The sequence below is a fragment of the Echinops telfairi genome, unplaced genomic scaffold (assembly GCF_000313985.2).
Source record: "Echinops telfairi isolate 266 unplaced genomic scaffold, ASM31398v2 ScPeMD7_7420;HRSCAF=8458, whole genome shotgun sequence".
Classification (NCBI taxonomy): domain Eukaryota; kingdom Metazoa; phylum Chordata; class Mammalia; order Afrosoricida; family Tenrecidae; genus Echinops; species Echinops telfairi.
This window is the reverse complement of record NW_022111320.1, coordinates 33,555,016-33,581,481: the sequence shown is the minus strand read 5'-3', so window position 1 is coordinate 33,581,481 and position 26,466 is coordinate 33,555,016. Positions and strand designations below refer to the sequence as shown.

Sequence of the window (26,466 nt, the reverse complement as noted above, 5' to 3'; positions counted from 1 at the left end):
AATACTAAACCTATAAATATATGCACATAGATCTATTTCCCCATCCTCATATGTAAATGTATTTGCATATGTACATCTTCTTGCCTTTTTCATAGAAGAGAGACACCATCCCCAACATTCATTCATGGTTAACCTACTGACTAGGAAATAGTGTGCCAAATAACTCCAAGGACATGGCAAGCGTCTCTTTCATGAAATTTTGGTCAATTAAAAAAAAAAATCAACACTGCATTTCCTGATTTAAAGCAAATGGAAATTGAGCCACAAAATGAATTTTCCCAAAATTTCCTGGTTTCATCATTTAAAACAGAATTGTGGTATAGATGTAGTAAAAAGATACCAAACCCCCAAACAAAACAATTTTCCCCCCCAGAGGGGAAAAAGTGCATTTAGGGGCTTCCCTGAGAATGGCATAAATCATGACTGTAAATCACTTCTGTTTCAATAACAGTGACACCATCAAAAGGAGATAAGTGGTTCAGCCTTATCTCTTTGCCAGAGAGGCTGAGTAGACAACTTTCAGTTCTCTGTTTCTTTCTGTTGGTTGAAGTCTTGTAAAAAGTGGTGATGAAGTGAAATTGCTAGTTTCCTGGTGTTTGTACATGGCTCCGTCGTTGCCTCGCTCACCTGTGGATGGATATGAAATCATCTATAAATAAATGATCTGAAATTTACATGGCATCTTACTCTTTCTGAAAAGCCTTTTCAGAAATGTTTTCTACTACAGAGTTTTACACACAAGTCCCAGGCACGTGCCCTTGGTCAGTAGTCCTGTCTTCCATTCAATGATGAGACGTTTTAACTTGAAGCCCTCTAGCTTCTGAGCTTCATCAGGTTCTAGCCATTGGAAGAGAATAGGGAGGAGACAGTCAGCCTACTTGTCAAGGGCTGGCCTTGTTGAAAGCACGGACCGCATGGCCAAAAAAAAAAATTGCAAGGGAGGCTGGGAGATGTAGTCTAGCCATGTGCCCCGGTGAGCCCCAAACCAATAGCCACTGAGTCAGCTCTGATGCATGCTGGCTCCATTTGCGTCAGAGTGGAACTGTGCTCTGTCGTGTTTTCAGTGACTGATATTTGGAAGTAGATTGCCAGCTCTTCCTTCTAGGGCTCAGGCTGTCTTCACGTGGGACTTAACCCTTTCAAAGTAGCAGCCCACAGGTCTTGTTCCTTGTTCCGTTAGCTGTTTATACCATCCAAAGAATGTTGTGCCCCGCTACAAACCTATTATTTATGGAAAGAAACAATGGATTTGATACAGGGTTAGCAGTTTGTAACTTAGGGTGTTTTTGTTTTGTTTTTTTATTCGATCCTGGTAAATAACTAGAGAGTGGAATAGATGTATTTCCCCTCTCGTTTGAAGATAACCTAGCTAAGAGCATCCTGGACCAAACTTGACCATCTTTCACGTCGATTTATCACCTGATTCTGTTGCTGCCATGGTAACTGTGGACATCTCATTTGGCACTTACCCTGCCCGTCTTACCAAGCTACCTTTTCGAAACATGTGATTCTGAGTCTCTCTATATTTGTCGTCTCTTACATTTTGATACCTTTGGTAGAGTGGGCAAGCTTTACCGGGCAGAGGTAGAGCAGTGCCATCTAGGTTCTAAAGTCAGCTCATGGGGCACAAATCACAGGGATCCAAAAGGCTCCTTGAAAGTCCCTTCAGCCCCAACAGGCTGGACTGGAAAACACTCTTAAAGGCCAGCAATCCTTGAACTTAACTACAAGCTTTTCTTTCTTGGTCTGTCTGGATAGGACAGGCCGGATGAACAATCTGGAGGAGAAAACAACAGGACTGACAGTTCCCCGGGGACATGGGAGAGGGGGAGGTGCAGGGAAGGAAAGAAGTGTTAACAAACCCAGGGACAAGGGAACAACAAGTGATCCAAATATCCAAATTGGTGGGGAGGTGGGTGTGGGAGACCTGGCAGGGCATGCTCAAGGGGAATGTAACAAAGAGGAAGTGCTGAAATCCTGGTGGGGACTGAGCATGGTAGTGGGACAGGAGGAAAGTCCCTTCAGAGCACAAACTGTTGGCGACTGGCGTCTGTCTTCTCTTTAAGAGCAGTAAGACCAGTGCTTGCACCAGCTTTAGAAACAGATTGCTCTTCCCTGTCAGGAGGACCCGATGAAATCGTCATTTTTTGTTTCCATGTGGTACCCACAATATGTATCCTTCAACAGAAGAATCATACCAGCACAACACGATGCTCTTCTCATGAACATCCCACACATCCTTTTAGACGTTTCCTTGTTGCTGCATTGCTCCTACCATATGAATTGCTTAGGGATTGGAATGACTCGTGTGTGTGTGTGTGTGTGTGTGTGTGTACTGTGTTTTAAACAAACAAAAAAAAAACAAAAGGGGGAAACGAGAGGGGAAATAAATCTATTCCACTTCTCTAGTTATTTACCAGGATCGAATAAAAAAACAAAACAAAAGCACCGTAAGTTACAAACTGTTAACCCTGTATCAAATTCATTGTTTCTCTCCATAAATAATAGGCTTGTAGCGGGGCACAGCAAAAAAATAAACTCTTTTTTTCTGAGGGGAGTTCTTCAGTGTTTGTCTGCCTCAGAAAGAAGGCTCAGTCGTGGTACATGGAAAAACAGTGCCAAATGGGGGGATTTTTATTCTGTGAACCCCAGAACTCCTCCTGGAGAAATCCTGTAGAGAGGAACGCAAACCCGCGTGCCTCTCGTGCCCGCACAAAGGCAGCCTTGTGTGGGGTGAAAGGAAAAAGCTGGGGTGCTGGCAGGCCTGCCCCATTAGTGTCTTGTTCCTTGTTCCAGATTGAAAAGAGGACACTCCTTTTCTAGCAACGTCCTGCCTGAATTTTTGGCACCAGTTCGGGGGCCAGCACTGTCGCCTGGGGCATTTTTGTGTGGCTTGGTTTTGTTTTATTTCAAAAGCAGCAAAGGGCAGGGTGCATGAATGTACAAGGTAGAGCTGTTTTTATAGCGCTTGTCGTCAAACTTGTCAGGACAGTAAAGGTGGCCCTTCGGCTTCTTTGTGACCTGAGTCACCCTGGGGAGGGTAGACCAAGAAACGTAACTTATTAACTCATTCTCCACTCTTCTGGAGGCAGCTTTGTGTTTTAACATGGACCCCACCCCCCACCCCTTGGCCCCCACCCCCCACACACCCTCTCAGGAATTTTATGTAATGCTTCATTGCAAGCTGAGATTGGTGGCTTTACAATTTAAATATTCCCATAAGGAAACTCAAAATCTTCAGAGGCCCTCTGGATTCAGCCTCCATGGAGCTTTTTCTTGTGCCTGGAGAAAAATGAAAAATCTTGTATATTGGCTGAAACTCAGGATTGTGTACAATGTATTTCGCAGGCCCCATGAGCCTTCCCGTAATGAGCAACAGACAACTCTGAGGTAGGGCAACGTGGAGGAGATTGTTTTGGTTTTACAAAGGATTTTCATGGTTAAACAAATTTGGAGAAACGAGAATGATCCAGCAATGTTAGCCCTCCTCAGAGCCCGTGAATCAGAAAATAGCAACCTTCCAAGTATACAACACGACCATTCATACAGGACTGGAAATTCCCCCCCAAATCATGAAAATTATCCTTATTAGTCAAACCCGGCAGGGATCATCTGACTGCTCCTCGGGGGAAGCAGAACTTTCGTTGGGAACTCAGCTTTCTGTGCAGGATTCCAGCTGGATGGCGTGCCTGGGGACTTGGGGGACATGGGCACACTTGCAGCCAAGAAGGAAGTTGCAAAGCTGCTGGCTTCATTTAGATGATTCCTCATTAATGTGATCTTCATATCAGAAATATTGTTGGGTTTTTTCCCAACTGGGATTGAGGGGGTGTATTTTCTGTTTTGTTTTGTTTTATATTTATCACTTTCCAGAGAATGTCCAGAGGCATTTAGCTGTTCCTTCAACTACTTCGGCCTTTCCAGTTATAAATGGATAATCCCAGTATTCTATATCTTTTGATGATGTGTTCCATGGGAAGACATGATATCAATTTATGATTTCATCAACCATATGCTCCAGTGCTCCGGTATCTTTCTATTTGTTGTATTGAACTCTGAGAGAAAAAGTACGAAAGTTACCAAGCCCAGTGCCAGCCTGAATGGAAGGTTGGGAGCAGCAGCATTGAAGTAGTTCTACTAATCCCTAGATGGAATTAAATTTAACATTTCTCATTTATCTGAATACCGGTCTGAAATGATTATTTCCTCCCTTAGGGTTAGGTGAGAACATATTCTATTTAAATGCATATGTGGTACCAATACTTCCTGTGGATCAAACACGTGGTTTCGATGTGCATATTATACCTAGAGATAGTGAGTTCATTTCTGGAAACATTTGGGGACGTAACATCTGCACACAATTATGGATCACATAGACAACATAAATAGGTCTGATTGTCATTACCGAATATGTTTTTAAACCCGAACTCAAAATGAAGCAACTTCTTTATCTATACCCCCATGGAGGCTGTGTGCTGATAGAGAATCTACAGCATTAATGCCATAAACCCGATAGTTTAAGAAACCTAAAAGAACATCTTCGTTTTAGTGACTGTGCTTCATCCATCGTATCCTTTATGCGACCTAGGTTAGGAAATTGTGTGACTGTGATGTATTGTATGCCTTATTGGAAATAAGAGCATTGGATGAGAGAGGACAAGAGAGACCATGAAGGGCAGGTAGGCCATTGTCAGTGACTGTAGGCGTGTTCTCATAGCCCACGTGGGTACCATGAAAAACAAAAGTGCATCTCTAAAGACTAGTGAGCGTCTTCGTAACTTACTTTAGAATAATACAGATAAAATGCATACAAAGACATGTAAAACAGAAATTAGGGGGGAAATGACTTAGATACTTTTTTAAAAAAATTCTGTCTGGAGAAAGCATTACCCGTAGGTGCGGGCAAGCCTTTGGCTGTGAGCCTTCATAAGGAGGATGGCTGGACATCCAGCCACAGTTCCTCTTCCCATGATGGAGGTCTTCTCTTCATTGGGGTCTTCTATCGTGAATGTGTTAACCACTGCAGATCAGCAGAAGACTTCCTTCTGGCCTGGCCACTCTTCTGTGTCTTTACTGGATATTGTGATACTGGAATGTCTTCCTCTCACAAAGTACATCTTTCCAGCAGAGCTGAGGCCACAACACATCCTGTTTAGTCAGTTTACGCCCAGGTTACATTGCAGCAGCACACAAATTTAAAGTTCCTCTAGCTTGGAGCATGGTTTATCGATCATTTATGCCACATATCTGCTTGGCATAGACAAGTCACTGTGCTTCATGTCACGCTCTCTCAAGGGTCAAGGTTGATGTGGGCACTGTCATCCAGAATACCACTGAGCACTGTTTGAAGGAGAATTTCCCTTCCTGTTCTCTTGCCCTCCTAGGATGGATGCTTACCACTTGTATACAAATCCTTGGACAAATTGAATGAACCAGATGGAATGGAGACATGCAATAGTACCACGTATATAGAAGAAGGAAAAGGGGCAATATTGGAAACCATCACTAGTGTGCACCCCCACCCTCTGCTCTAGAGTCACCGCCAGGTGCTTTCCCACAGGCAGGGGTTCCCAGTGAAGTCGCTGAGTCAGGTGCTTTTCCATCCAGACGAAGCAGGATCCCCTTTCCCATCAACACCAAACCCTACTGGGCCCTTAGTAAGGGGATTTGTAAGATCCCTCGAGGAAAACCCACTTACTTGGCTCTGTCTTTTATTTCATAATACCATCCTCTTCCACAATTTGTTTTGTGTTGTTTTTAACAAGCTCCCTAAGGATAGTTTGTGGGAAAGATTTGGGGGGAAACATTGTGTTCCACACAAAATTATCTTTCTCGCTGAACTAATGTAACCACGACTTATCTGTCATTTTATTTTTCAGCGGTTCCCCCTGTGTTTGGGGGACATTCCCCGAGAAGTTAAGAAGGCACTTGTACCCACTGTCTTTGAGGGAGTGATTCAATCTCAGACCTATAACCATCCTAGTCTAACTAATCATCATTTCTCCAATGAGGCATGTTGAGTCTCCATTGTAATAGAAATGCTGGCAACCTTCCTGATGTGCCAGGGGTCATGTAGTAGAATTTTTTTGTGTGGCACTATCCCTACTTGAAATTGTTTCCTTAGCTGTGTACTTTCTCACTCGTCCTCTTCTCCACTGATGTATTACTGCATTAAGAACAGGGTTGCATTTGCTTCTGTATTCCCAGACACTGCAGTATAGCTTAGTATGACAAAAGCACTCAATAAATGTTTGTGGAATGAACCTGTGATACATGGCTCCGATCAGAGCCAGGGAGGAAACAGATAAGGGTGCATTTGTGCTCAATGATTGGGCTGGATATCGTCTCAGGGCAGAAACCAAGAACAGATGGAGGAGAAGATAATTAAACTAATGTTGACTGACAATACCCTGACAGTCAAGAAAGAATGAGGAAATTCAGTATACACCCTTATCCATTCCATGATTTTTATTTTTAGAACAAGGCCTCTTCTGAGCACTTAGAAGTATGCAGGGATGTCCACGCCATCTACCTTACTGTCTCTTCTCACTGCCTATTTACACGCTTCTCCTGGGCATTGAGGAGTCCTGGTAGCATAATATGTTACGTGTCAGGCATCTAACAACAGGGTTAGCAGCTCACAACTTCACGGGGAACAGTTGAGGCTTTCTACTCCCATAAAGAATTACAGTCTCAGAAACCCACAAGGGCAGTTCTACCCTGTCCTGTAAGGGTCCCCGAGAGTCTGAATTGACTCAAAGCAATGAGTTCAGTTCTGTTCTTGGGCATGGGACAGTGATGTTAATGCAATAGTAACATTTGGGTTTCATTTGCCACCTGGTAAGTTGGCCTGTTGGTATCTGCCAAGGGTAACTATTTTATTCGCATATGACTTGGGCTTATTAATTATTAAGATCACTTCTCGGTTCCAACTTGAACTTGTTTTGAATTTCAAATGTTAGCATGTCCCACTCACCCTATGTACCAGGGAAATAGATGCCTTACTTCTATTGTGAAATGATAAATCCTATAGTTGCACTCACTCCTTTATCAACATAGTCCAAAAACCATCCTGTTAATGTGAAAATGGAGGATGATCACATCAGATCACACATGGAAGATGACTACATCATTATGTAACTGTCAAACCACTGGGAATCTAGACTTGGCCGAATTGATCCATAACTTTGACCTTAACAGCCAGTGTTTTTCTTGCCTCACCTCTCACCATCTGTCACTGGTAGGCATAACCGTTATTGTGCAAAATAGCAGATTTTCTTCTGTTGTCATAAATGCTAAATAACAAGACACTTGGTAAGTGAGATGTGTGTGGCTAAGTCATGGTCTGCCAATGAGAAAGTTGGTAGCTTGAGCCTACCCAAGAGATGCTTTAGAAAACAGGAGTGGCGATCAAAGATGTTAACCTTGAAAACCCTCTGGTGCAAGTCTACTTGGCACTTACAGGGTTACCATGAGTTGGAATCAATTCAATGGCAACTAACAACAACATAATTACAAACATGTGCTGGCTATGCTTCAATCTACTGACACGTTATCATCAATCCAGTGTCTCCTTGCCTTTTATAAGACTTCTGTAGATCAGGCAGGTGGAGTACAGTTCCTTCTTCCTTTGTGGTTAATTTCTAGAGTCAGTGTATAAGGTAAGCACAGTGTATCGTTAAATTGTCTCTTAACTCACTTATAAATTGTGTCTCAGTTAACGACTGATGCATGACAAAGCACCGCAACTCTTCGTGGCACAAAAACACTGTGTGTGTGCTCACAGATGCTGTGGGTCAGGAATTTAGACAAGGGGCCAGGGAGAGGATGTCGTCGCTCCATCCTCAGAGGACCTCAGCTGAGTAGCCTTGATATCTGGGGATACACTGATGGCTGAGCGATCACCGGCAACATGTCTGGCAATCGATGCCTCCTTTCTTGTGGTTGTCAGACTCCTTCTCTTGTGGCTCAAGAATTCCAAAGCTAGGGTTGCAGTGGACAGGACAGAAGCACGTGGCCTATTTATGACCTAGCCGTGGGCCTCCCATTGTGTCCCTTCTGTCAAACCCGGTTGAGAGAAGCAGTCACAAAAGCACCTAGGTCAAGGGGAGGAGTCCTAGAGGCTCCTCGGCTCAATGCCAACAGCACGTGAGAACCCATGTGATGGGCGGTATGGTTGCGGCCATTCGCTAGGCGCTGGATCTTTGGAAAACCATAGGCTTTTGCTTTTGTAAGGATCCAGATGAGGCAAGTAACTGTTTTTAGTAGTTTTGTTTGTAGGAACAATGTATCCATGAGACTAGTGAAAGACTCCAATCTGAAAACAGGTGGGAACTGAGACAGGCTAAATTCCCCCCTCCCCTGTGATCCTATTCCAAGACAGGTACGCAGGGAGCTGATGGGCAAGTGGGCAAAAGCTCCTAGCCAGTTTTCAGCTGCACAAGTGGGTTCTTGCTTCCCAAGTCACAGAGAAAAATGAAGTTCACGTAGGGTGGACATAATGTCTGTAGCTGCAGAGGGGAAAAATATCAGAGGAGACCCACATGAGACCCGATTCCACCAGCCTCATGAAACAGACTGCCAGCTGCTCTCCCGGGGCGGCCATCGGAATGCAGGCCCCTGCTTTTCCCTGGCTTGTGTCAGATCATGCAATTATTATCATATCAATTGTAGGCCACGGAGTGGATTTTTACTTCTAATTGCGGGTTCTAATGTGAGCTGTGCTAGTTCCTGTGTTTCCAATGTGCTCCCTGCCAAAAGAGTTATTTATGCCTTTTTGGGAGAGCTATTCCTGTGCATGGTCAGGGTGCTGAACTCCCATTGACATCGACCGAAATTCTCTTTGGCCTCAGTTTGAAAGCTGTCTATGGGCCTTTAATTGCACCCTCTGGCAAAGGAGAAAGAGCACTTGAAACATGCATAAATTTCTGTACATATTTCCAAGGCTGGGCTGTTTTTAAAAAATGCTGTGTGTCTTTCTTCTTTTTTTTTTCCCTCTTTGAACTCAGACATGAATTTTTGCAAAGTACAGCATGTCAGAGGAAGGGCAGTGGGAAAATATGCAGGGGTATTGACTTAAAAATTGCTCAGGGACTCCATCATGGTGTACTGGCTGGTCTTCTTACTATTGTGTGAGTTGGAATCGACTCGATGGCACTTAACACCACCATAGTATGAAGTACAATGTATTTATTTCGTTTACTAAACTAGATTTTGAATGAGTGTGTGTTTTATCTTGATCTTGCAGTATACTAGCGTATTCTGTAATCCCTGTTCATCCTTGACCGTGCATCTATTTATTTTTCTTTCTATTCATGCCCCAAAGCTATTTATTAATGTATTCCTATTTAAAATTTTGGTGGCTTTGAATTGTTAAGGAGCCCTGGTTGTGCTGTCCTCTAAGTTTTGGATTATTAACCACAAGGTTGGGAGTTCAAACTTACCAACTACTCTGAGGGAGAAAAAGAGGCTGCCTGCTTCCTGTAAAGATTTACAGAGCCTCTAAAGCCCACTATGCAGATATGCTAAAAGTCGATATTGCCTGGATAGCCGTGGGGGCTAGGGGTGGGAGGGTTCAATTGTTACGTGGTTAGGTGTGGGATCCTTGGAGTTCTTCAACACTCTTCAATGGCTCTAACATTTCTTTTGTAAAATCATTTTATTGGGGGTTCATACAACTTTATCACAATCCATATATCCCATCCATTGTGTCAAGCACATTTGTACATTTGTTGCCATCATCATTCTCAAAACATTTGCTTTCTACTTGAGCCCTTGGTATCAGTTCCTCATTTTTCCCCTCTCCCCCCCACCCCCAATGAACCCATGATAATTTATAAATTATTATTTTGTCATATCTTACACTGTCTGACGTCTCCCTTCACCCACTTTTCTGTTGTCCATCCCCCAGGGGGGGTTATATGTAGATCCTTGTGATCGGTTCCTCCTTTCTACCCCACCTTCCCTCTACCCACCAGGTATCGCCACTCTTAGCACTGGTCCTGAGGGGTTTATCTGTCCTGGATTCCCTGTGTTTCCAGTTCTTATCTGTACCAATGTACATCCTCTGGTCTAGCCAGATTTGTAAGGTAGAATTGGGATCATGATAGTGGGGGGCGGGAGCGGGGGAGGAAGCATTTAGGAACTAGAGGAAAATTGTATGTTTCACTGTTGCTACACTGCACCCTGACTGGCTTGTCTCCTCCCCGGGGCCCTTCAGTAAGGGGATGTCCAGTTGCCTACAGATGGGCTTTGGATCTCCAATCTGCCCTCCCCCTCATTCACAATGATATGATTTACCTGATCCCATCGACACCTGGTGATCACACAGGCTGGAATGGCTCTAACATTTCATCAGATTGTCACTGGTCAAGCTTTCGCTAGGAGTCTCTGAGTGACACAAACAGTTAAACACTGACTACTAAATAAAGTTTGGCAGATGGAACACTCATCCAGAGGTACCTCTGAAGACAGGCTGTAGCCATTTGCTTCCTTTGAAAATTCGATGAAGCAGGTCTACAATGCGCAGGTGGGGTGGCTATGAATTGCAGTCACCTTGACAGAAAATAACAAAAACAAACCTGCCTCATCTACTAGAGAGAGAGGAGGCTAGCTGATCACAGGTCACAGAATTCGCAGGTGATGTTAATTCCAAATGATCCCACCCCTCCCTCCTGCCTCTCTTACGGAGCCCTAGTGACGTAGCGGGTTACGTGTTCGGCTGCTAACTGAAAAGTTAGCCATTTGAATGCGCCAGCCACTCTGAGGGAGAAAGATGGGGTTTCCTGTTCCAGAAAAAGTTTACAGCTTTAGAAACCCATGGGGCCAATTCCGCTCTGACCACAGGCTTCCTAGGAGGCCGCATCGATGCACAGCAGTGCGTTTGCTTCCTTGGACGGTGTTTGTGGAGTAACAATAGGAAAGTGAGCTGAGCTGAGTTGCTGTCCGTGCCCACGCCTTGGATGGCTGAGTACTACCAGCATGGCGGTGCCCGGGAAGCCGAGAACTTCCATGTGCCATGACCCTGGCGAACAACAGGTCAGTTACTTTTGTTTGGAAGAGAGAAATTGATATAAACTGCAGGCTCAGTTTCTGTGGGGTGGAGTATTGCAAGGGTGCTTCTCCCATGTTGGTTTGCACCCTTTCAGCCAGGGGTAGCTAGTGCTTTCCTGGGTTCGGATCCTGGCTCCATAACTTTCTTGTATGAGCCACTGCAGCACAAGTTTATCTTCTGTAGAGTGAAGGAAATAACAGTTGAGCTTTAGAATTATTAGGAATATTTTTTTAAATTAAAGCATGCTTTATACATTTTTCAAACTCTGCACCCCCTGGCGTATATTTCCTATGCACAAACTGCACATTAGATGTTTGCGTGTGTGGCAGACTTGGGTAAGTTACATGGATAAAAATATAGTAATGTAGTATATACCCACAGCCCCGTTAGTAATAAAAGCATTTGTATCGCATATTGATAAGCACTATGAAGCGCCCTGGTGTCGCAGTGGTTGTGTTGGGATCACAAAGTCAGCAGTTCGAAACCACCAGCTGCTCCATGAGAGAAAAGACGGGGCTTTCCGGTCCCGTAGTGAGTTATAGTCTTGGAACTAACAGGGCAGCAGTTCTCAACCTGTGGGTCGTGACCCCTTTGGGGGTCAAATAACCCTTTCACAGGGGCCGCCCGATTCATAATAGTAGCAAAATGACAGTGATGAAGTAGCAACGAAAATGATTTTATGTTGGGGGGGTCAGCACCACATGAACTGTATTCACGGGTCGCGGCCTCAGGAAGGTTGAGAACCACTGTCCCACGGGCAGTCCTTCCTGCCCCGTAGGGCCCCTGTGAATTGGAATGAACTCGATGGCAGTTTTGTTTTTGACGATGCTATAGAAACTGATGATGTGTAGGTGCTGCTCCTGCCCCAGGTGAGGCATAGCACCTGAACATGATCATTGGTCCCTCAGGCTACTTTTTTTTTGTTCCTATTGAACTAGGACCTCCATCTACGGTGTGAGTCAGATTGGTTTCAAATGATCCCTATTTTTTTTTTTAAGTCATTCTTTTGAATCCTTATTCCTCCAAAGTATGATAATGCATTTTGGCTGGGTTTCATGTCATCCTAAAGAAAAGTTACTACATATGAACATCATTTAATTGTGTATTGTGGTCAACAAATGCCATAATTCACCCTGTTGTGAAGTTGCACTTACTGCTTTTATCTTTTCCATTTGTATTGGGGTTGAGAGTTTATAATGGAGGACTGAGATGGTAAATGAAGTTTAATTTGGTCCCAATGAGAAATGGTGAGGAATGTGGCCAAGGGAGCGGCTGTCTTTAATTGTTTCTCCCCTGTGTCGGTGGAGCGCAACGCTGAGCGTGGATTCGAATCACCTGGGTGACTTGGCAGACTGGATTCAGAAGGCCTGCAGTGGGGGTTGGGAATCTGCATTTCTGAGAAGCTCCCAGTGGTGTGGCTGTTCATCCGGGAACCACACTCCGAGAACCAACAACTCCCCCTGGGAATGGGAAACCCATGGTTATCAGGTTTTCCATCTTCCCAGAGAATGCCCCTCTGATTTCAGAACTGTGACGTTTTCCGGATCTTTTCCAGTCTATAGCTATTTTGCCACCAGAAAACTCTCAGGTTATCCAGTGATTAGGGCAAGAAGATATTGGGCAACTCCATAACATCAATCTCTTCTGCAGTGGAGATAAAGACTTTTTAAAGAGGTTGGCAACTAACGTCAACGTTTCTAAATGACTCTGGTAGTCACCAGTGTCTGGGCCAAAGTCAACATGTCTGCAGCCTCGTTCTGCCTGAAGCTTAGCAGTTTGCAGCCTCTGCTCTCAATGTGAGGAAGATACCTTGAATGAAAGAAGAAACACCTGTTGGGTTTCTTTTCTGTGATAAAAGTAGTAGAGAGCTCTCGCTGAGTGAAAGAAACACTAGTCCTAAAGACACAGCAAGGAGGCATGGCCAGGGACGTGCTTTGATAACCTGTGTGAAGGTCAACATATACCTAGGTCATCCCAAAGGAGCCCTAGTGGCACAGGAGGCTCAGGGTTGGCCTGCAAACCACAGGGTCAATGGTTCGAACCCACCAGCTGCCCTGCGGGAAATAGATGAGGCTGTGAGGTCCCATAAAGACTGATCATATTGAAACCCAAATGGGCAGTTTTGCTGTGTCCCTTGGGGTCGAGTCTTCCAAGCAAACCCCACAGCAGTGGGCAGGGCTCTAGCTTGAAGTATGAGGTGAGACCTGTGAGAAGTGGTCACTAATTAGGTCTGCTGACCAGTGACAGACCGGCCCATACTCCGCCCCCACCCCCTCCCCGCCGCCATGCTGCCGCCATGCTGCCTCTCCATTGTTTCCTCTCCATTGTTTCCTCTTCTCTCCTCCCACAGGCAAGTGGTCTCTCTCACTGCTGGGTTCAACTCCCCTTGCAACTTTGCCATTTTCAAAAGCCTTGGGGAGAGCTTCACCTAGGCTGGCAATAGTAACAGCAACTTGCTTTTTTAAGCCCTTAATGTTGTGTTAGACGCTATTTCAAATTCCTGATATATGTATAGATAGATATAGATGTATAAAATATATTGATAATAAGTCATTTCATTTTCATCATAATCCTGTGAGATAGAAAATGCTACTACTCTCATTTCAAACATACAAAAACAAGATCAGAGAGGACATAAGGCTTGCTGGACACCATGCAACTAATGAAGAGAGGCAGCAGAGATAGGCTTTGAACCCAGGCCTCTGGCCCTAGACCCAAGCACACAGCTGCTAGGCTGTCTCTAAGTCCAGCTTCTAGCTGTTCATCCTTCCTGGAGGACTTGGATGGGTGGGTAGTGGAGCATGTAGCATCCCATGGAGTCATTTCTACTTTCCCAGCTGCTCGAATCTCCATCTCAATAGAAATGTGGTGGCTCGGTGCTTCCAGGCTAAGTCCAGGCTTGCCAGGTCTGTCTTTGACATGCTTTTTTGAAATGTGTACCGTGGCCTGACTCGATTTATTTGACCAGCCTGTTCCGTAGTAACATAGCAGAGCATTTGCTTGAGAAACGTTTTCAGACCTCAATGCAATTAGAACCCTTTAGGCCCTGGTGAACACAGCTGGCTGCTAACAGAAAGGTCAGTGGTTCAAATCCACCAGGCACTCCTGTGGAGAAAGGTGTGGCAGTTTGCATCCTCCATAAGGATGACCAATTCAGGGACCCAATGGGGCAGTGGACTCTGTCCTATGAGGTGGCTGTGGGTCAGAATGAACTCGAGAGCGAGGGGTCAGGCCAGTGTTGCCCGATAACAGTATGATGTGAACCACAAACACCAGGTGAGTCCCAGGTGCCACTTTAAGTTTTGTAGTAGCCACAGCCCTTAACAAGTGAAAAAGGTGAAGTTAATATCAGTAGAATCTTTGAAATCTGAGATGTACTTTTACCAGTAAAGCACAATTTGATTCCAAGTAACCATACTTCCGGGTGCCTGCACATGGCTAGTTCCTAGTGCACTGGATGAAACAGCAGTCTGCCGAGGGCTGGGGGACTCACCCCCACACACACTCACTCACACACAACCACACACCCACTTCAGTGCTCAGCGGCACAGAGGATCCTGCAGCGAGGGAAGGCGCACAAGGAGACCATTGTTTTAAAGAAGTGATTTTGGAGGAAGATAATAGACAACTTTGGATAAAGGTTGCTAAGCATTTGTTGGTGAAACGATATATATACAGATTGACTTTAAACCAAACTCACTGCCCCCAAGTGAATTCTGACTCATCGTCACACTGTAGGACAGATGACACCTGCCTCCTGGAGGGGGTTGTCTCTAAACTGTCCATCTTAAGGGAGCACACAGCCTCGCAATCTTTCTGGTGGGTTAGAACCACCAATCTTTCTGTTCAGCAGCTGAGCTTTTTAACCATTGACTTCCTTAGTTAAATTAATTTTGGTTTGGTCCCTTAAGAAAAGGATTGCTCATGCCAAAGCTCTGGATGAGAGAACTTCAGAACGAATTATTTGGGGACCTGAGTTCATCCTTTTGAGGGACTTCAGCTTCTTGACATCCAGAGCCCCTGCTGTGTCAAAGGAACATAATATAAATTTAAATCATGTTTCTCTCTCTTCCTTTCTCGGTTAAAAAACAAACAAACTGGTAAAACATATGCCTTTGGCTCCCCTCGAGCTGGAGGGCCTGTCTGGGGCGTCACTGTGGGCTCGGCGGGCCTGGCTCTGGAGTGACAAGGGACCGCGCAGCGAGGAAGACTGGAGGTGCGATGGGGAGTCGGCTTCTCCGGGCGCATCAAGCCGGTCGCACTGGCTGTTTTCATTCTCCGCATTAGTTAATGGCTAATCTGAGATTGCACTGCCGTTCGCTGATAGAGCACAGTTTAAAATATTTTATCATTAATGTGACAGGGAGTTGGATAAAGAAAATGAAGCGTGATTATAAAATGCTAATTAGCGTCCTCAAGTGCATATTGGGCACACGTGAATATTCGCAGTGTAATTTGCTTTATTTATTATTTCAGTTTGGTTATAAATGTTAATTCAATTGCAGATGGTATGTTGGCAATTTACACAGCCATAAAGTTATTTGGAAATCCTAATATTTTCTACCAAAATGCCCGTTAGTGATAGATGAGCTAAATAAATTTTTTTTAAAAACGGCTCTTTAGAGTTAAATACATTAATTGGCAAGTAGGCTGTCGGGATTTCCACGTTGTACTGGCTGGGTTAACTCCTTACAGGAGGGCGCGGGCATGGTTTCTGATGGCGCAGGATGTTTCTGTAGAGGAGAAGCAAAGAGGAAGGCCACCTGTCTTCCTGAGAAGTGCAGCTTCATCATGTTCCCGCAGGCGGAACTGCTGCTTCACCTGTGCTCCATGGAAAGGAAGAGGAGACAGCGAAGCCACAGGGTTTTGTTGCTCCGTTTGGGGGTGGGGGGTAGGGGGTGTGTGTGGTGTGTGTGTGTGTGTGTGTGTGTGTTAGTAAGTCATTGACTACTTAAAAATATGAATGTTGGGGGGGGGTAGGGGTGTGTGTGTGTGTGTTATAGTAAGTCATTGACTATTTAAAAATAATATGAATGTCAAACTGTGACCTGTGACGCTAAATAGGATCTGCCTTTTTTTTAATACAGCCTATAAACAAAATGTGTTTGCATTTTACAAACTTACAAAACTTTCATGAGTGCTATTGCACGACTCATGAAAATGATAGGAAATTAACCTGTTGTCAGTGTCCATGAATAGTGGCACACAGCCCTGCCCGGGAATGTACGGACAGTCTGTGGATCCGCTCTCGGTCTGCAGCCAGTGAGGTAGTTGTGGCAGAGACTGGCGGGGACAGCCTGAACTCTTTACGGTCTGGCCCTTTAAGAACGAGGTTGCTGCCCTCTGGGTTAGACGACTGAGGTGGAGTTTTCACAGGATAGAATTTGTGGAACTGTGAGAACTTTGTGGGACAAATAACTTCAAACCACAGCCCTTGGCTTTTGATAGCAGGTCAAGGGCGTATCCATGCGACTCTGAGCCGCTGTTGTGGTGAAGCTGTTCATTAAAAGTAGTAATATTCTATTACAAGGACACGTACTGTCTGTGTCCCATACATGCAGTACTCTCACCACATGCCCTTTGTTCCCAAAATAAAGATAAAAGTAGAGCTTTCTTTTCTTTTTATCATCAAATTAAAACCATAAACTAACCCAGGTTCCTGGATGCTTCTATTGGTGTAAACAAATTAGGAAACTTGCATGGGAGCAGATACTATCAGGAAACTGGGCTACTTTCTATAACTCACTGGGGAACGTGTCATTCTTTACTAAGAAATACTGTGCTTAATTAATTCTTGTTCCTAGGAGGTCACCTTGGGGCACTCATTATGGCCTTAATTGGTGGTATAAATCCTGAGACCCAGGAGGAAAAACACATTGAGTGGCTCATGGTCTCTGGCCTCTTGGGCGAGCGTGCACGGGTGCCAGCCTCATCTCAGAGTGACAGCTTATGGTTTGGATGGCTTGAGGCCTGACCCCACCGTTACTAGGTTTGCAGGAGAATGTGCACTAAGGAAAGAGAGGCAGTGACTTGCTCTGGTGTTGTGCATTAAACAGTGTGAGGCGACCCACAACCTTTCCGACTTGGAAAAATGTGTTTCTCTGAACTCCCATTCTTTTGTATTGAATTATATTCATTTTACAGCCCAGCTGGAGTCTCCTGCCAGGCCAAAAGAATTATCTTGCATGAGCAAAAGGAAGTTAAGATGTAATTTTTTAATTGTATACTTTTCATTTTCATTGATTTCCCTCCACCCCGCCCCACCCCCTTTTACTGGAGTAACCAGATGGGAAGGAAGGCAGGATCCGCTACCTCATCCTGGTTCCCTTTGGGAACAGAGGCAGAGCATTCCTGGCTGCCATTCCTCTCCCACAGCAGCCAGAGGTGCTGATGGGGCTGTGGAGATGCCTGGGATAATTGCAGGAAAGGTCAGGAGTTCAATTGGAAACTCAAAGTGGAGAGGGGCCTCGGGGCTGGGAGAAAAGGAGCCGTGCTGCTTTCTAGCACTGAGCTGTCACTGAAGTAGGCTGCCCCAAATTGCACTTGACAATGTGGAAATGACACACACACACACACACACACACACACACACACACGAGGGAGGAGGGCCTTTTTTGTCTGGGTGGGGACTTGCTAATTTTGCTGGGCTGAATTTGGACTTAGGGGGGAAGGACCCCTGTTTCAGAGACTTGGGGCTCCAGACCAACCAGCTTCCACAAGAGGCACCCAAGGGAGGCTTATCCTGAGCCAGGGTTCGTGTGTACATCCTTGTTCTGTTACATAGACAGGAAAGTAGCTACCATTTCCAAATTGTGGCCAGCAAGGGCAAGAGAAGTTGCATAGTTTGCTGACAGTCCGCAAAGCTGGCCGCGTGTGACTAAGCACACAGGCCCAAGGCGCTTGCCACTTGGTTATTTTCCCTGGTGAGTCATCAGAGGATGTTTGGGAAACTGAGTCACTACTCACCCATCCCTTTGCCCTCGGGGCAAATATTGACTGCCAGGCCACCCGCTATCTTGGGTGCTGAGTACACAAAGAATGCAAGAGTGTGACAGTCCTTTTTACGTCCTTCCTGTGCCGCACCAGAATGATGCTGTATTTACTACTTGTGTGGAGAGCCAACTGTTCACCTGCCAGTTACCCAAAATGAAGCGAGGAGCAGCTATGCTAGGCAGGGTGGTGTTTGTTCCTGGGGCACTTATTGTTATTACTATTATTTCCCTGCCGATGGCTAGTTGCGAGGCGTTGATTCGGACCCCTAGAGACCCCATAGCGCAGAGGACAATCGCTCAGCAGGAGGTTCAAGGTTGAAGCAGATTGGCAGGCCTGTTTTCTGCTGTTTTAAGGGCCAACCTTTCAGCTAGCCAACCTTCAGCTCTCCTGTGGTGCTTAACTCGTGCTGGCGCCACCCAGGGACTCCTTGATGGCAGTTTAGCAGTGGGTAGAAAAGTGGCATTAGAGATCCTTTTAAATTCCAGTAATAAATACCCTGTGTATAGTGTTATTTCACTCAGGCGCTAAACACAGATTACAGTTTTGTTAGCTGAATTATCATTTTGTTGCTCTACATACTTCCTGTAGATGATGACCATGTTGTCAGCCATACGGAGGGATGACTCTCATCAAATTCATGCGTCTCTATGAAGCACCTGAGACTGGGGGCCAGAGGGGCGGCATGCTGGACTGCGTCCTTCGTCACACAATGGCTCCCTTTGTGCCCAGATGGCATTATGAAGTGTCTGGTGTCTCTGATTTCCGGAGGCTAAGATCTGCTTTAAGAAATCGGGCCCTACCCTAACCTCATTCATGCTTGACACAGTAATAGACCACATTACAGAAGTCAATAGCCACTCCTGGCTGTGCCCGCCTGAGCCCTGTGTGAAAGTGACGACCGCCAAGTGGGTTACTTTGGCTTTAAATAGGGTAGACCCCATGGCTTCTCTGTTCCTCTGGTGTGATGAGGTTTCACCTACCACTCTCCACTTTCAACAAAGCAGATAAGGTATCAACACAATTAAAAGTGAAAAATAATCTGTCTGCTCTGCTGCTAGCGAATGCTTACAGAACACGCACCGATACAATAGATTTTTAAAAATTTATATCTGGCACTTTTTTTTTCAATCGGTAAATGAGGACACCTAATGTGGAATGGTCGGCCTGACACTCTATCCTTCTCCCATTAAGATAACAAGATGAAGGGCCATGATTCAGATCGGTATAGTTTTGGAGCAAGGCACGGATAAAAATTAAAAATTAAAAGAGATACGCTGGAATTCTTTGGGTAAGCTAGCTCGTAGAAGCCATTTGGAAACCTGAAATTACAAATTAATTCAGAATCCCCTTCTGCTGGCCTTTCCCCTTTCCGTTTTCTCGGCAGGCTTAAAGCAATGCTCGTGTGCCACTCGTGTGCCACTGCCCCGATTCTGCCCAGGGTTTGCGCTCCTGTCGGCCGGCCGCAGTGATGTGCTCGGTCCCAGGGCATCCGATTGCAGCCGCCTTTGGGCTGAACCACGTCAACATCAGGCCCTATCGAAAACAAATAGGAATTCATAAATGATGCATATGTCTTTGCCCTATAGGCACGGTACATCTCAAAGTACTAGGATCATGTGATCCACAGAGTGATGTCCGGACCTGGGGAGAGGCGGGTGGGGTGGGGCTGGGGGGCGGTGCTGGGTGCTATAGTTGGTCCAATCTGGAGAGATTTATGCAGCAGGTCTAGCTCTTCTGAGAAGTGAGGGGATTGGCTTTGCAGATCCCCAAAGGCGAGGGATGGTGATGTCCCCCAGAAACAAAACTGTGACGCTGTCGACAGAAGGCCATTCAGTCTTTTGGGGGGTCAAAGCAGGTAGCTTGAGGAGGAGGATGTCTGGGACCCCGGGCATTTTCCTCCACCTGCTGGTGGGCATCTCCTAATTGCTCATCCGAGCGCACTTGGGTAAAAAGATCAACCTGTAAGCGTGTGTGTTCCATGGAAGAAGGTCAGGCACATCCGAGGAAACATTCTGTCCTGTCTGATCTGAGGAAAACCATCCCCGGACTCTGCACCCAGGCAGATGCTTAGAGACTGAAGTACTTTCAGATGAGTTCAAAATGAACACCCCCTCTTGAGCTATGAGGGCAAGAAATGAAGTTTCATGGAATGGTCCACCGAAGAGGACAAAATGCAGGGGAATTACCTCCAAAGTGCACAGGTGCGCCTTGCAGACCTGGGTTGGGGGTGGGAGGCAGAATCTACCACCCACTCCAGCATCCGGGACCCCCATCAGCTAACAAGCCCATACTGGGCAGCAGAAGGCTCTATGAAGCCAGATGGGAAGTAGGCACCAAGGAGAAAAATGTAATTTTGATACAGGAAATAGAAGAAGAATGGTACAACTTTTCACTCAAGATATATGTTTCTTCTGTCTAAAGCCAGCAATTTTGGAAAATGAAGCTAAGAGTTTAAAAATAAGAGCTCTGCCAGGGAAAATAAAACAGGTCCCCCTACATCCATTAGGCTGCCTTTAATTGAAAACCGGAGAACAATCTAACTAATTGGCAGGTACCTCTTTTATTACAGGACTACTCCTGCCTCCACCCCCCTTCTCTCCAGTGTCATCAAAGGGCTGCTACTCTTTTTATTAGATAAAGTCGACTATGAAATGGAAAAGCATGGAAGTAACACTTTAAAAATTAATTATATGTAGTCTGCTACATTTTCTCTTGCACAATAGATTCAGAAAGTACAAAAGTAGCTCGAGGAGTGGATTTTTATGCAACGGGATCCTTAAGTGGAAGCTGTAATGTGCTAATTGCAGGCATGTTCATGTTGTTTAAAAGAACTTCACCATTTGCATTGGGGACCTATTTAATTTCAAATCTTGGCACAGTACTGACATAATATAGCTACTTTAATTTTAAAGATCAAGAAAGAAGCACCTATGGGTGAAATTTGAACCTATTTCTATCTAATTTGGAATAAGAAGTAAGAAAGGAGGCAGTAAGTCCTGTAGCTGGTATTACTGCATGAATTTGATATTAGCATGTTAGTGCTAAAAATATAGTGTCCTCCGCTTCCCTTTCCTTATACTTAGAGGATATTGTTGGTTGTCCTATTTGTAGAATTTGGGCTTCTTGGCTGATCTTTTTATCCCTCCTTCCTCTCCGACTGTGGAATATCCATATGGTGTTTTAAAAAGCAAAGTAACTTGCAGCATGTTTCTTAATTATAAAATTTGCATATACTGTATCCAAAGCTGTATGCATTTCTGTCCAAAAAGCCCCTCACTGTGAGGACCAGACACTAGGATCCATCATTGCAGGGTGGCGTGGCTGCTTCAGAGGGGGGTGCTGGTAGGATAGGGTTCGAGGGTGGGATTGGGAGGTGCCAGGTGGCACACACCATTAAATGTTTGGCTCCACGCCACGTATACCCAGATGCACCTTGAAAGAAAGGCCTGGCTGTCTATTTTCAAAGACCACAGTTCTGGAAATAAATCCCTGTGCCCTTTAGTTCTGTGCTGAAGCACATGGAGTTGCTGTGAGTTGGAATTGTTTTGTTGTTTTGTAGTCGGGAAGTTCAGAGCACGATCGGTTATGGACCAGGGAGAAGATGAGGCATGGAAAGAACCTTTGAGGCCAAGGAAACCGCGTGTGCAAAGGCACAGAGTGCAGAAGGGATGAATACTCTAGGCTTGGGAATGCCACAAATACGCATGACTGAACCAAGGGCCGGCGCGTGTCTGAAGGCAGATGGGCTCTTGCCCTGTTCAAATGTGCTCAGAGGCTGTGGGTCTGGACTAATGCTCTGTAGGGGGTTCTAGCCTGGAAACCGCCACGGCTTTTCCGCACAAGGGCCGAATCCATTTTGAGAGCTGGAGCGTAAGCAGGCTTTTCTCCATCAGCTGGCGGTGAGGTTTTTGTGCGGGCAGTGTCTATGGTACCGAGAAGCCGATGGCCACGTCCAAGAAATCTGGTTATTTTTCACTTGCCACTCTCTTGTAGACTAAAATATAAATGCCTGACCACCTTCCAGACTCCCTCCACCCTATTTCCATGGCTCCCCACATTTCATTTTAGCTTTTAAGATATAACCATGTATAGAATAGGTGAGGACAATCTCAGTGAGATCTCAAAATGACCCTGAAAATTAACTTAATTTAGAAAAAGTACACCAAATTGTGGACAAGCTTCTCCCCCCTCCCTTCCCCCTTTTCTTCCTAACTAAGGTCATTCGTAATATCATAAAACAATACAAGTGCATCCTAATGGCCATGTCTCTGGAAAGCCCTTGGATGACGTGATGTGTAGAGTTGCCATGGTGATAAACATGGTCATCAGTCAACGTGTTATGAGGGAGCTAAGGCCAGCTTTGTTGATGGCAAAATGTTGCATACCGAAAGCTTCTGAAATCCAGGCTCTTCCTCAAAGATTTTAAGCATACTTGAGTACCTTTTGGCTTTCATTCCTTCTACATACTTTTTCTCCCCCTCCCTCTTCAGTTCTAATGAGGATCTTCCATTTGGGTGCAGATGAGATTTAGTAATTAATGTGTAAAACAGCTGGAGTCAGCTAACGCCTGGGCTGTAGTTGAGGAGCTATTTTGGTGCGTTTTCCTAGTAAAATAATTGAGAATTAAAAACTCAAGATGCATTGGCTTCCTGCCCTGTTATATTTAGAGTAATCCCAATAATAAATCGGTAACTATGGGTTTCACCGTGGAAGGGCACAAAACTGACTCGAGTAAGCTAGAAAACAGACGTCTTCAGTTGATTCAAAGTAAATTCTCAAGACCAGAGTTAAAGAAAGCTTGCCAGAGCCAAGGGGGGGGGGGGTGCTTCCGTCTTTGGATTTTCTGCTGCCATATAGCTTTTGTCCCCTACCACCTCTCATTACCACCTCACAGAGGAAGTGGTGCCCCAAATAGGATACAATATTTAGCCCACTGTACAGAATTTCTTTGGCTAGCCACCCAACTTACAGGTCACTGTCATATTTTCCCACCACGTTTCAATGTATCCTTTATTTCTGTGGCTCCCACTGAGACACCTCTCATTTCCAGTAAGTCGATTCCAACTCATAGCGATCCTGTGGGTCAGGGTAAAGCTGTAGGTTTCTGAGACTGACACAGAGCCGATTGGTGGTTTCACAGTGCAGACACTGTGGTTAGGACCCCACGAGTAACCACTATGCCACCAGGCTCCTCTGAGGCACCTAGGGAGGCCATAAGTAAGTTTCTGGGGTCCCCCTGAAATTATGAAGGGCCTTCAGAAAGTCGGGAAAAGCGAATTAGGAAGATGATGTTATTTTTTTTCAAGGAACCTTTTGAATTCCCCTCATACATGAGGGGTTACCCCCCCCAAAGTAATCCCTCCCCCAAAGCTATGTATTCTTTTTTTTTTTTTTTTGACAAAATAACCGTATCACCTTCAAAGCACTCTCCATTGCACTTAGTACTTTATTTATCAAATCTACTATTCTAGTCTTGGGAATATTTTCCAAACTTATCTTTTCAGATGACTGACAGCACCTCTCTCATTTTATTTTCTTCACCCCCTCTAAGTCATCAAACCTCAGTCCTTTCATGTCACTCTGTGTTTGTGTGCATTGTCGTGGTGGCAAAACCAGTTCCCCGTCTGCCACAAATCAGGCTGGTCTTTTCCATAAGGTTTGATTAACAGTCTGACCTGGTGGAACGAACTCCAAATGCACTACAAGTCGCCATTTTTGTCCTTTGGGAAAGTTGTTGAGATTTGTCATCAATCAACATTTCACCTTTTTTGAAACAAGAAAACCACTCACACTCTTGAGTTTTACTTATAGGCCTGTCCTTGTAATCTGTGTCCAACATCTCAACAGTTTTCTGCGGCATTTTTCCTGAGCAGAAAACAGAATTTCACAGCTGCATGCCATTCTCTTAAATTGGCCATCACCAAAAAAAGGGATTTGAGTGAAACTGGTTTTATGAAAAAATTTCACTGTGACCAGAGAGAACCTTCCCAGGTGACACCACTGAGTGCACTAACTCAGAGCAAGTTGCTGGATGCTCACCTAGCGGGAAAAGTTCCACTAAGTGCAAATCTGGGTGGTTGCTTTTTTGGTACTCCTTCGTATGCTATTTGGGAAGAAATTTATTCGGTCTGCAAAAAGTCCTTTGTGCCTCACTTCTCCCAAAGCACCTTATTCGTGTGGGAAATAACACCCAGTCATTCTCCAGGAGGAGTTCCTGGGTCGTGCAAATGGGTGAGCATTTAGACTATTGATGATAGTCTAAAGGTAGGTGGTTGTGTTAGTCTGGACTGACTAGAGAAATCCAGGGAGACTCATATGTTTACAAGAAAGAGCTTTATATAAAGAGTAATTATGTATTAAGAAAACATCCCAGTCCAGTCCAGATCAAGTCCATAAGCCCGATAATAGCCCATATGTCTGATATCAATCTATAAAGTCCTCTTCAGACTCACACAACACATGCAATGATGCCAAATGCAGGCAGATCACAGGCCAGTGGGTGGAAAGTCTTGAAGACGCAGTGTCAGTGGAAGCATGCCAGTGCTGGCGTGGGTCTCCACGTGGCTCCTCCAGTTCCAGGAGTCTGGTTCCATCGGGTCTCCATGTGGCTTGGCAGCAGGAAGAGAAGCAGAGTGTTTGTGTGACCTCCAACCAGCTGGTTATCTCCATTGTGCCTCCCAGTGAGGTCATCAAGCTGTGCCTGATTGACAGGCTAAACTCCACCCCTTCACTCTTAATAGTCTCATGTTAACACCAGATTATGTAACTACCACAGTGGTACAAACCTACCAGAAAGCACTTTGGGAGCTAGGCCCAATGATCTTCGGAAAGGGCACAGCTATGAAAACTGCCTGGCAGTTGTACTCTGTATTCATGGAGTCTCCCAGAGTGGGAATAAACTTAATACCAGAAGCAACTGTGGAACAGCAGGAACCTCTGGGGCCAACAGTCAAACTTGGCCACTCACTGATACATTGGAGCTCCAAATCTATTCGGCGGTACGTGGACAAACCTTTGGTGCATAATTCTACTCTGACCCATGTGGGGTCTCCATGAGTCAGTGTGGATGCTGTAGCAGTAAGTAAGCGGCCCATACAATACCTCCTGAGAAGTTTTATTTTCTGACTATTGTTGGGGCCCTGAGATTTCTCTGAGGCATTTAGAGGGGACCCTGGTGGGATGGGATAGGTGTGATTGGTCTGTACTCTTTTAGAAAGCCTTCAGGTCAATTGTGGGAGAAGAATCTATCTAAGACATCAGCTTCTTCAAAAGGTTTGAGAACCTTTGTTGAGCATCCTGGAGCCAGAAGAAGCTGCATCATTTCTCAGGGCCCATTGCAGCCTGAACATGTTGGACCTGTCATTCCACAATCACTAAGCATTTCAAGGTGGTGCCAACAAAACCTTAAGTCAAGCCATCACCTTTGGGGGCAGCTACAAAGGCTACATGACCATGAAGCTGGCCTTGGCCAGAGCGACCCTACAGAAAGCAATCCGTATAACCAACAGTTTTACATGTCTTGATGAAACTCTCTTCTCCAAAATCTTTGCTTAAAAAAAATTTTTTCCCCCCTAGTCTTGGCCATACCAATGGATGGAATTGTTCCTTACCAATTAGAATGGAGTTATGTTACTCAGACTTATCCAATAGCTGACCCTTTGAGAAAATTATTAGGTTATCCAAGGTCATATTTGGCAATATTTTTAAAACATATTTCCCCTAAATTGAAAGATAGTTCATCTAACTGATAAATCTCTCCTTACAGTTGGCTCCCAGTTTGTATTAGTGAGTAGCATTTCTTCCCTGGATCATGTTCCTCTAAAGAACATTGTGAACAGAATGCATTGGCTCAGTGCCCTTCCGAGGACATCGCGGACTTTGGAAGTTTAGACTTTGATCTCTGATGTTGTGAGTTCAGGTTCACAGTTAAGCACACGGGCCACCTTTTCATTGGTCTTGCCAGTGAGTTTTAATTAATCGAGGATTAAAAGGATTGAAGGCTGTGGCCCCCGGGTCTAACAGGTTGACTCTCCGGAGTTCGCCTGATAGAGAGCCGGGAAATGCTATAATCACACTCTTCCGGAAGGATTGGTTCCCACGGCGACTCTGCTTTTGCTAAATCTGTAGTCACTGCTGTCTTTCGAACCACCTTTCAAGCCGTCTCCCAAAACATCGACTGCTTTTCTAACCTAGGCAAGATTTAGTGTGCTGAGAGATCTTCTGGGCACTTCTGAGACTCGTGAGGAGACCCGAAGGCCTCAAATGTATGGTCAGGTTCTGAGCAAGAGGATGGAAGAGAGTCCTTACAAGTTAAAACAACAAAACCCCACTGCCATTAAGTCAGTGTTAACTCATAGTGCCCCCCACCCCAACCCCTCATGAGCTTCCAAGACTCTCATGGTGTACCAGAATAGAGAGCC

General features: G+C 45.1%; 1 protein-coding gene across 3 annotated transcripts in view; it reads left to right on the top strand.

Moving 5' to 3' along the window:
* The window catches only part of RARB (retinoic acid receptor beta), a 196,010-nt gene that overhangs the window by 53,829 nt on the left and 115,715 nt on the right, over positions 1 to 26,466 (top strand). Inside the window, exon 1 of one of the 3 annotated variants that reach the window (XM_045297578.1) lies at positions 10,984 to 11,037. The exons of the other annotated variants lie outside the window; for them this stretch is intronic. Within the exon in view, the coding sequence (XP_045153513.1) occupies positions 11,011 to 11,037 (27 nt within the window). The 5' untranslated portion in view covers positions 10,984 to 11,010. Of the gene's footprint in view, positions 1 to 10,983; positions 11,038 to 26,466 lie in introns of those variants that run through there. 3 annotated transcript variants of the gene reach the window in all.